This window comes from Dermochelys coriacea, chromosome 6 (genome assembly GCF_009764565.3).
Source record: "Dermochelys coriacea isolate rDerCor1 chromosome 6, rDerCor1.pri.v4, whole genome shotgun sequence".
Classification (NCBI taxonomy): domain Eukaryota; kingdom Metazoa; phylum Chordata; order Testudines; family Dermochelyidae; genus Dermochelys; species Dermochelys coriacea.
The window spans coordinates 6,329,763-6,340,533 of NC_050073.1; the positions used below are offsets into that span (position 1 = coordinate 6,329,763).

Sequence of the window (10,771 nt, forward strand, 5' to 3'; positions counted from 1 at the left end):
CGGGGCAATCGCGGGGCGGGGCGCGGGGACCTGGCTGTGGAAGCCGCTTCCCAGAAGGGGCGGCATGGAGCAGTTGCTGAAGCAGCTGCTGGGGCCGCTGGAGAAGAAGGGCGAGCGGGAGCTGCAGCGGCTCAGCAAGAGGGTGCAGAAGCGCCTGGGGAGGGAGGGGGAGAAGCTCGTCGCCGAGAACGAGCCGGAGGGAGGGGCGGAGCGGGCCGCGGGCGCTAACGAGCGGAGGGACAGCGCCGAGTACGGCGGGCTGGAGGCGGCCGTGCAGCTGCTGATAGACCCGGACCGCATCCGAGACCTGGCAGGGGCACTCGGCACAGACGGTACAGAGAGAGATGGGGGGGGGGGGGGATCCCCACTGCCCCTCCCCGCCCGGCCCCCTTATTTCTGGGCACGACTAAATCCCCCCCGCGGGGGGTCTCTGGGAGCGGGAAACTACCCCCAGTCTGCCTTTCTTTCCCAGGCTGGGCTGTCCCCCCCCCCCTTCCGCTTTCACTTTCATTCTCTTCTCATACCAGCCCCTCCCCTCCTGCCCTGCCGCTCCCCGGCTCCTTTCCGGCCACATCCTGAGCTGATGTGGCCTTAGGGACCATTTACACCTGGGGAGAATCTGCTCCCCACCCCCCCTCTCATGTGTAAAAAGCAAGAGAGGGTTGTTGATCCATTGGCAAAACCCCTTGCAGCCCGCTCCCCCCAACACGCACACACAAATTGTTGGTTTCAGAGTAGCAGCCGTGTTAGTCTGTATTCGCAAAAAGAAAAGGAGGACTTGTGGCACCTTAGAGACTAACAAATTTATTAGAGCATAAGCTTTCGTGAGCTACAGCTCACTTCATCAGCATCCGATGAAGTGAGCTGTAGCTCACGAAAGCTTATGCTCTAATAAATTTGTTAGTCTCTAAGGTGCCACAAGTACACAAATTGTTATTCCTTTAACATCATTTCGCCAAGCAAAACTAACTCAGCCCCTTGGACCTGCTGCACCCCCACCCCACCCCCGAAACCAGCTGAGCACTCACTAGCTCGCGTTGATTGTTCACGCGTTGGAGGCAGGGACGCTCTCTTTGTTCTGGGTTTTGTACAGTGCCTGGCGCAATGGGGGCTTGGTCCCTGGCTGGGCCTCCCCCGTGCAAACAGGCCAACGCTCACGAATGCATCGCAAGAGATGTGGTTTCTGGGCAAAATTAAGCTTCGCTCAGGATCTCGCGATAGAATTCTGTTTTCAGCCTCAAGTGGCCGGGCTCCCATTCTCAGCCCCACAAGGAGGGACTCCTGGAGAGCCCCTCTTCGTGGGGCCGAGAGTGCTGTGTGGGGTGTTTTAGGTCAAGTAAGTGAGAGAATCTCTCCCCCCAAACTGCAGGTTAACAAAGTTGTTTGTTTTTAAATGGGAAATTTCCTTAGGTTTTTTTTTTTATTAATCATGAATCATTCCATGTGCTCCATGACAGGTGTCCAACACAGGCCTTGCAGATTGCACCAGAATGAACCCTATTCCTTCCCAGTGGACTCCTTTCCACTGCCATATCTGTCCTCCTTCCATCCCGTTCCCTGGACCAGACACCGTCCCCGCCCCCCCTCCCCCCGGGCCCTATTTGTAGTAGGTTTGTGCAGCGTTCACTTGAAAGAAAATGTGATAGTTAGAACAAGGTCAAGGAGCAAATCTAACTGGGGGGCAAAAGCATCTGCTTTAGCCCTCTGGACCCCTGTTCCTCTGCAATTATGGATCCTTCTCCCTTTGCCCCTGACTCTCCCCCACGCCGATATCTCACTCGCACTCCTGTTATGGCCTCGAAGAACTACGTTTGTCCTCTGTATGTATGTGTGGGGAGGAGGGAGCGTGTGGGGAGGAGGTGGGCCATGCTGTGAGCTGACCACAGGTCCGAGACTGATTTCCCCCCTTTTTTCTCCAGTGCCCCCTGGATCTGCAGCCACTGCTGTGCAGAGCGAGCCCCTTCCTGCCGGTGCCACAGCTGGAGCAGCCGGTGAGTGGGGTGTAGATCAAGAGGTGCGTGAAAGGCTCTGAAAGGAGGATTCCTTCCCCCTAGCCTGGGACAGATCATTCCCTTTCCAAATCCCAGGCTTGGAGACATCTGGGGCAGCTTTGGCTCAGGGCTCTTCCCAAGCTCCCTAGATTTTTGTGGGGAACCATCACCCCCATTTTCATAGATTCATAGATACTAAAGTCAAAAGGGACCATTCTGATCATCTAGTCCGACCTCCTGCACAGCGCAGGCCACAGAATCTCACCCACCCACTCCTATGAAAAACCTCACCCATGTCTGAGCTATTGAAGTCCTTAAATCATGGTTCAAAGACTTCAAGGAGCAGAGAAGCCTCCCTCAAGTCAACCATGCCCCATGCTACAGAGGAAGGCGAAAAAGCTCCAGGGCCTCTTCCAATCTGCCCTGGAGGAAAATTCCTTCCCGACCCCAAATATGGCAATCAGCTAAACCCTGAGCATATGGACAAGATTCACCAGCCAGATACCCAGGAAAGAATTTTCTATAGTAACTCAGATCCCATCCCATCTAACATTCCATCACAGGCCATTAGGCCTATTTACCCTGAATATTTAAAGATCAATTAATTACCAAAATCATATTATCCCATCATACCATCTCCTCCATAAACTTATCGAGTAGAATCTTAAAACCAGATAGATCTTTTGCCCCCACTGCTTCCCTTGGAAGGCTATTCCAAAACTTCATTCCTCTGATGGTTAAAAACCTTCGTCTGATTTCAAGTCTAAACTTCCTGGTGGCCAGTTTATACCCATTTGTTCTTGTGTCCACATTGGTGCTGAGCTTAAATAATTCCTCTCCCTCTCCTATATTTATCCCTCTGATATATTTATAGAGAGCAATCATATCTCCATTTCTTCCTGCCATGCACTGGTGACAAACGGCAGAGTGCCCCCCTCCTCATTTTTGCCCTTCGCTGGCTCCTGTAGAAAGAGGCCAGGTGAAGACTTTTTTCCTATCTAGTGAACTGAGATGTAATGTAAGTGCCTTCAGGCAGGGAGCTCTGTGCCTGGTAGCACCAGGGCAAGTGTTGAGGGGATAAGGCTCCCCGTGAGTGGTCTCTGCCCTTTCCAGCTCTGAGCCGCGACTCACTCTGTAGCATTCACGCTTCCTCTCTGTCTCATTTGCTCCAGAGTCCCCTCCCACTCTGATTCCTGACTCTGAGCAGCTGGAAATTCTCCCTTTGGACAATGCAGAGGGACACACAGGTCAGTAGTTCCCTTGTTGCAGTGCTTACATTCTCCTGGAGTCCTCCAGGCCCATCCCCCCCATCCCATTCGGGGCTCAATGCTTCAGCCCCAGAGGGGCCGCACCAGGGCTTGGGGTTTCAGTTCCTCAGGAGGTTCTGGGCTTGTGGCTCTGGGCTTCAGCCATGGGGCCCCATGGACCCCCTGAAACCAGCTTGTGGCTCCCCCAGAGAGCCGGGATCCCAGATTGAGAGCCAACAGCATCAGGCTGGAGTCAAGGGAAAATATTTACTGGAGCTCCTCTCCGGACAGCTGAATTTAAGTCCTGCCTTTGTGGATTCAGAAGGTACTGTGTGGGGCTGAGCAGAGAGGGCTGGGTCCCTGTCTCCACCCAACAGAAATCCATGTTGGAGTCCAGAGATGCCAAGCCCTCCTGGAATGTAATGATGGCACATAGGAACTGCCCCAATGGGCCTATCTACCCTGATATCCTGCCTCCTCCACGCCACTTGGGATCAAATCATTGGGCCAGTCTAAACTGTATCCTGCCCCTTCCCTACAACCCCAAATCAGATCAATGGACCCAACTCCAGTAGTGGCCATTAGCAGACACTACAGATGGAAGCCCCACTCCGGATCAAGATTTCTCCTTCCTCCTCTCTCTATCCATTTGACTTCTCAGTTGTCCTGCGGCGCCCGGAGGTGTCAGAAATATTCCAGTCTCAGCCACTGGTGGAGGGCAGTCACGTGGCCTTCAGCTGCTTCATCGCAGGGTATTTCCCCCAGGAGCTAACTGTGACCTGGCTCAGGAGGGAGAGTGGAGGCAGTGTAGCCATGCCCATCGAGGACTCCGCTGATTATGCCATCATCCCCAAGGAGACCTGTGCCAAAGACAGGGAGACCTACCAGCAGATGGTGACGCTGTCCTTCACCCCATCGGTGCGGAGGGACCAAGGGGCAGAGTTCATCTTCCAGGTGGGACATGTGGCCCTGCAGACCCCCATTGAGAGGAGCACTGGGACACTGGAGGTCAAAGGTCAGTCTGAGTTTAAAGGTGGAGAGCTATTGCCCATGGGTTGTTTGGGGCTTCCCTTCTCCTAATGTGTGTATCTGTCTCCAGCCCTAGATCCTAGTACACTGGTCTGTCTTCCCAGGCCCCAGCCAGCTAGCCAAAACCTGAAATATTTCAATTTGGATATAACTTATGGGAGTTGTAGTTCACTTGCCTCATCCCCATTCTCCTAGACCCCAGCTTGCTGGTCTGGATCATATGTCAGGAGCCAGTCACTGTAGCGCTTAGTAGCTTTAGTACCTGACCCTGGAAATAAATAAGTCACTCATCATTGAGCTCCTATTGCTGGCAGCTGTGAGCAATCCCAGTCCCTTCACTGAGGCTTCTCCCAGCAGCAAGTGCTGCACCAGGTGATACCCCAGTGAGGTTTTGCAGGATGAGGCCCCATATCTCTGGTTTCCTCCCACTCTAGCCCTGAACTGGGATCGGCTCTTTGGGAACACCCCTCACCCCTGTCACTTTCTCCAGATTCCCCTGCCACAGAACCCTGACTCCCTGCAGCTGGATGATGCAGAGAGTCACACAAGTCTCCCTTGGTGGATTCAGCAGACACCCATGTGGGGCTGAGCAGAGAGGTCTGGTTTCCCTTCCCCTCCCCAACAGAGATCCATAATGGGGTCCAGAGAGCCCTCAAGCTCTCCTGGAATAAAATGATGGGACATAGGAACTGCTGCTCCAGATCCAACGAATGGGCCCATCTAGCCTGGTATCTCATCTTCTCCCTGCTGCCCTGAATCAGACCCCTAGGTCCATCTAGCCCAGTATCCCACCTCTCCCTGCTGCCCTGGATCAGACCCCTGGGTCCAAGCTCTTTGGGGCAGGGCTCATCTTCTTTTTCTGTGAGTGTACATTGCCTAGAGCAAAGGGTCTTGGTCCATGAGTGGCGTTCCTGAGCAAAGTAATTCACAATAATCTCAGGTCCTGACTTTTCCTGGGATCTTCTAAAGTGCTGTGTAGCTGGGGTGAGTCCAAAAGTCCAGACAGGGAAAAATATTGGGAAGCAAGGACCTGAAATTTTTAATTTTAAGAATACAGGCAGGGTTGGGGTCCCCCAAAGAAACACGATGGCCGGCTTTAGCCAGGGTGCCGGGCAAGTAACAGCACACACGTGTTTTTGCTGAGTCTTTCACCTCTGTACCTGACGAGGAATCCAATACAAGCAGAAAGGACTGTTACTCTAACCTCTCCCTGGTGATATAGCTTCTGTAATGTCCTCTCCTGGGTCTCTAACTCTATTTCCTGGGGTCTCTGAACAGGTGTCGCTACCCGCAGCGCCAAGGAAGTTGCCCCCGACTCCAGGGAAGTTACTCCTGTTCCCAAGGAAGTTGCCCCCAATACCAGGGAAGTTACTCCAGTTTCCAAGGAAGTTGACCCCGACACCAGGGAAGTTGCTCCTGTTTCCAAAGAAGTTGCTCCTGTTTCCAAGGAAGTTGCCCCCAACACCAGGGAAGTTGCTCCTGTTTCCAAGGAAGTTGCCCCCAACACCAGGGAAGTTACTCCAGTTTCCAAGGAAGTTGCCCCCAACACCAGGGAAGTTACTCCAGTTTCCAAGGAAGTTACCCCTGGCTCCAAGGAATTTAAGCCCATTTCCAGGGAAGACAGAGAAAACGCAGCTGGTGGAAATGGTGAGTGGCAAAGTTAGCTGGGATAGGTCTTTATATTACATTGAAGAGAGCTGAATGGAGGGTGGGGCGCAAGGTAGATGGGCCCAGGAGTGCATGTCCAGCTCCGGGTTAGGCTGCAGCTTGGGGTCAAAGGCCAAATCAGGGTGAAGCCAGGTTCCACAGTGCCGGAGTTTTGCCAGTGGCTCTCCATTGATTTCCTACCTGCATCTTGGGCCAGATCTAAACCCAGTGATGAAAACGGGCCCCTCCCAGTTTTGGATCTGACTCAAATCTTGGCTGTGGATTTGAACCGAAAGGGGCTCAGGCTTAAGGTTCCTTTTGGACCCAACCTTTAGAAACACCATTGTTGATGTGAGCCAAAACTGAACCTTTGGGCCCCAAGATAGCGACATCTCAAATCCCATATCACCTTGGTTTGGAATGGAGTGGAGAGGGGTTGATCTGGATGTGAAGGAGGTCGAAGGGGATAAAGACCTGGAGAAAGCTTTTGTGGACAGAGGAAAGGACAGACCTCAGAGACACTGAGGAGGAAGACAAGGCAAGATTTGGCACTGCCTGGATATGAGGGTGTCGAGAGAAGGACTGAGTCAAAGATGTAGTCAGGTCACGGGCTGGAGTGACAAGGACGATGGTAGTGCTGTCAATAGAGGCAGAGAACAGAGACCCTCGCAGGGGAGATCTGGTTGGCTAATGTGAGCTGACAGTGAGGTATCCAGGAGGAGGCTTCAAAGAGACAGGACTGAGAGGAGTGATTTGAGTTGGAGTGGGAACAAGAGCAGAGATTTGAGAGTCATAGGCATGAAGATAGCAGCCAAAGCCATGTGTACAGTTCAGAGCAGGGAGAAAAGGAGGGATCCTCTCAGTGACAAGTGGGAGCGGTGGGGAGGAGATCCACCGGTTGAGTCACTGGAGCGACCAGAGTGGTAGGAGGACAGTTGGCAGAGGAGGGAATCTTGAAGCCTAAGGCAGGACAAAGTACCAAGCAGGAGGGGTATGATGGATGGTGTCTGAAGCAGTGGCAAAATCAAGGATGAGAATGGGGTTAAAGCACTGAGGCTGGGCCCAGAAGAGGGCCTTGGTGATGGTGGAAGCCAGATCAGAGGGGCGGAACCGAGGTGGAGCTGGAGGGGCAGTTGTTGGTGGCACATTGAATGAAGTTGGAGGTGAAGGGGAGACAGGGCTTAGCTGGAGGGGTTGCGGATTGGTTTTGGATGACGGGGCAAACCAGATTAATTATGCATGGGAGGGAGGTTACGGAGCAGAGAAAATCTGCCTGGTCACAGAGCAGTGAAGCCACAGATGACAACAGAGGGCCCTGTGGGTAGTCAATAGCGAGGGACTGAGTGCCGAGCCAGTCAAGATGGGTAGGTGATTGTGTGGATAATGGAATAGCAAGTAGACTGTGTGGATAATGAAGCAGCTAATAGGCTATGTGGAATATTATTTGGACCATCCTGGAGTAGCTAATAAACCATGCACATAATCAAATAGAATGCATGGCTAACAGAGTAGCTAATACACTGTGTCAATAATCAGAGTGCAGCAGAGAGCATGAGGCAGACCATTTCTTTACTCTCTTGTGTTCCTCTTTCTCCCCTCAGAGACACACTTTGTTGACCGGCACCGAGAACAGCTTATCCAGCGAGTAACTCTGGTCGAGGGTGTCCTGGATAAGCTGCTGGGTGATGTGTTGGACTATGAGCAATACCTGACCATTACAGCTGAGAGAACCAACCCAATGAAAATGCGGAAGTTGTATGAGTTCATGCTGAGCTGGAACAGGTATTGCAAAGACCAGCTCTACGGGGCGCTGAAGGACAAGTGCAAGTTCCTTGTTGCAGATCTGGAAGGGGAATGAAGGCAATGAACACCCTTCCCCCTCTATGCATACACACTGCCTTTCCCTTTGCTTCCTGTGTGTTTTTCAGGGAGGGAAACCCATTTCTGGCTCTTCCCCATGTTTCCAAAGATGTCACAACTGGTTAAGACAAGGGCTGTATGAAAACTTTCCCTTGAAATTATTTTTCAATGGAAAATCAGATTTTTAACAAGATAATATCTATTTTTTGAGAAAAAAATTTATTGTTGAAAAACCAAACACCCAAACCAAAAATATTTCAGCCAAAACCTGAAATATTTCAATTTGGGTATAACTTATGGGAGGTGGAGTTCACTGGCCTCATCCCCATTCTCATCTATGGACCAGGGCCCTCAGCTGGACTACATTTCCCATGAGGCACCATGGCCAAGGATTCCCATGATGCAACTGCCTCCTCACCAAAAGGAGAGACCATGGTGCATGCTGGAGCTCAGTGGAGAATGGGGTCATGGGGCACCCAAATTTCAACTCCCATTTGGAACTGCAGCAGCATTTCCAAATCAAAATATTTTGGTTTTAGTTTGTTTGTGTTTTTTTTGTTTGCTTTTGTTGAAAAGTTGAACTTTTCGTGAAAAATCTGGACACAAATGAAATCTATTGATCTGTTTTTGTTTGGGGGTTTTGTTTTGTTTTAAAACATCAGTGGAAAAATCCTTCATTTGCCATCAGCAGACCCCAAACCAAACTGCAGCTCCCTCTCCTTGCCTCGCTCTCCCAGCCACCTCAGCCCCTGGCTGCTGCATTCTGTTGGCAGCTGAGTGTGAAGGGCTGGAGGCTGAACTGAACAGCTGGTGGGCTGCGCTGGTGAGGACCGCAAATCTGGGGGGGGTGTCTCCATTTTATCCTAGTCCTGGGGAAGATAAAGCTCTGAATCCCCACAGCTACATTCTGTTCCACCACATCCCTCCCTTTGGACAAAAAAAAGTCCAGAGATGCCCTCCTAGAGTTTAAAGCCAGAAGGGACCATTAGATCATCTAGTCTGACTTCCTGTGTAGCCCTGGCCCTTACATTTCACCCAGTTACCCCTGCACTATGCCCAATAACCTGCGTTTGACTAAAGCCTCTTCCACAATGGCAGTCGGTCAGGATTTGAAGACACCAAGAAATGGAGGCTTCAGAGTAGCAGCCGTGTTAGTCTGTATTCTCAAAAAGAACAGGAGTACTTGTGGCACCTTAGAGACTAACAAATTTATTTGAGCATAAGCTTTCGTGAGCTACAGCTCACTTCCTGAATGCATCCGATGAAGAGAGCTGTAGCTCACGAAAGCTTATGCTCAAATAAATTTGTTAGTCTCTAAGGTGCCACAAGTACTCCTATTCTTTTCAAGAATGGAGGATTCACCACTTCCTTTGGTCATTTTTTCCACCCTGAGTGAGGAAAAATTGGTGCCTGATTTCTAGTGTGAACTTGTCTGGCTTCAGCTTCCCAGCCCTGGGTTCTTGTTCTGTTTTTCTCCAGTAGATTGCAGAGCCTCGTACACTGCAATACCCTTCCCCCATGCTCTCACTTGCATTACAGACCCATTTGTCCTTTGTATCAGGGCTTTGGGCAAGGCAATTCCACCGCTGCCAGGACGAGGCTTTGCTCTGCTTCTCCCCAGACACACACACGTCCCCCAAGCCAGAACCTGGCTGCTACCCTGGGCCTTTGCTGGCCATCTAAGTCCACCAGCACCAACCCCTCAGGGCCCTGTCGGGAGAGGGGGCTGCCTCTCACCCTGCCTGCTGAAAGAGGAAATCACTGTAATTCTCACATTAACCCAATAGGGGCTGGTTATTGTTATTATTTTAACATAGAGCAACTTTTGTACCTTTGTATTTAAATTAAAAAGAAGGTGGTACCTGTCTGAGAGTGGGGCAGTCGCTCATTAGTGCCAGCCATGGTGGCAAGGAGGATTTTGTGGTTGGGGGTGGAGGCGGGTGCAAGGGAGAAAGCAGCAGCTGCTGGGTGGGAGGGAGAGGGCACTTGGACTGCAATGCGCAGGGCGGAACCCTGAGCCAAACTTTCCCAGCCCCAGCTGAGTGGGAAGGGGACGGGGGCGGGGCTGAGTCAGGACTGGGTATTCCCTGTGTAAAACACAAACCCAACCCAAATAGGGCAAAGGCTGATGCCCTTGGAGGTGGCATCAGTGCAGCTGGGAGTGTCCCTGGATCCATGGCCTTGTGCTAGCAGGCAGGAGCAGCGGAAGTTCTTAAAAGTTGGGGGGACCATGGGCACCTGAATCCCTTGTAGCACCCTGCCCCCTGTAGCACCCCGACTCCCAGAGGCTCTGCCCTGCCCCTTCCCCTAAGACCCCACCCCCCACTTGCTCCTCTCCATCCCCTCCCCCTGTCGCTCGGCCAGTAAAAGTGGGTGGGCCATGATCTCCTGTCCCCCCCCCCCCGTTCCAGCACCCCTGTTAAGAGGGCTCGTGGTAGCCTGCTAAAACTGGCTGTGTAGCCACTGCAGCTTGCGCTGGTGTTCAGACTGGTGTGGGGGGAGGCGGGGTGTCAGCTTGGGAGCCTGAGCTCCAGCCTGAGCTCCAGCCTGAGCAGCAACATCCAAGCAGTGTGTCTACACAGGTATTTTGTAGCGTGCTGCCGTGAGCACTCTAGCATGAGTCTGTGGAGCCGGGTGGGGAGTCTCGCTCCCAGATGCAGTGTAAACATACCCTCAGACCCCAACGTGCGACGGGCACAGACAAGGGCATGTCTCTCTCTCCAAGGATTCATAGATACTAAGGTCAGAAGGGACCATTCTGATCATCTAGTCCGACCTCCTGCACAACGCAGGCACAGAATCTCACCCACCCACTCCTATGAAAAATCTCACCTATTTCTGAGCTATTGAAGTCCTCAAATCGTGGTTTAAAGACTTCAAGGAGCAGAGAAGCCTCCCTCAAGTGACCCGTGCCCCATGCTACAGAGGAAGGCAAAAAACCTCCAGGGCCTCTTCCAATCTGCCCTGGAGGAAAATTCCTTCGCGACCCCAAATATG

The 10,771-nt window shown here is 52.1% G+C and overlaps 1 protein-coding gene across 2 annotated transcripts; it reads left to right on the plus strand.

Moving 5' to 3' along the window:
- Positions 1 to 30: 30 nt before the first annotated feature.
- LOC119856530 lies at positions 31 to 9,641 on the plus strand. 2 transcript variants are annotated; one of them, XM_043517288.1, is made up of 7 exons: positions 63 to 332; positions 1,920 to 1,991; positions 3,164 to 3,238; positions 3,900 to 4,253; positions 5,546 to 5,673; positions 5,863 to 5,914; positions 7,516 to 9,641. In XM_043517288.1, the coding sequence occupies exons 1-7, from the start codon at positions 65 to 67 to the stop codon at positions 7,770 to 7,772; spliced, it is 1,206 nt and encodes a 401-aa protein (XP_043373223.1). In that variant the 5' UTR covers positions 63 to 64; the 3' UTR covers positions 7,773 to 9,641. The 2 variants fall into 2 exon arrangements, with proteins under 2 accessions (XP_038260064.1, XP_043373223.1); XM_038404136.2 differs by having other exon boundaries at positions 31 to 332; positions 5,546 to 5,914.
- Positions 9,642 to 10,771: the final 1,130 nt, after the last annotated feature.

Excerpts from the sequence above, each read along its gene's own strand:
- LOC119856530 (XM_038404136.2), top strand. The coding sequence starts at position 65 with ATGGAGCAGTTGCTGAAGCAGCTGCTGGGGCCGCTGGAGAAGAAGGGC. Across the intron at positions 1,992-3,163 it reads TGCCACAGCTGGAGCAGCCG|AGTCCCCTCCCACTCTGATT; the intron begins GTGAGTGGGGTG and ends CATTTGCTCCAG. Across the intron at positions 4,254-5,545 it reads TGGGACACTGGAGGTCAAAG|GTGTCGCTACCCGCAGCGCC; the intron begins GTCAGTCTGAGT and ends GTCTCTGAACAG.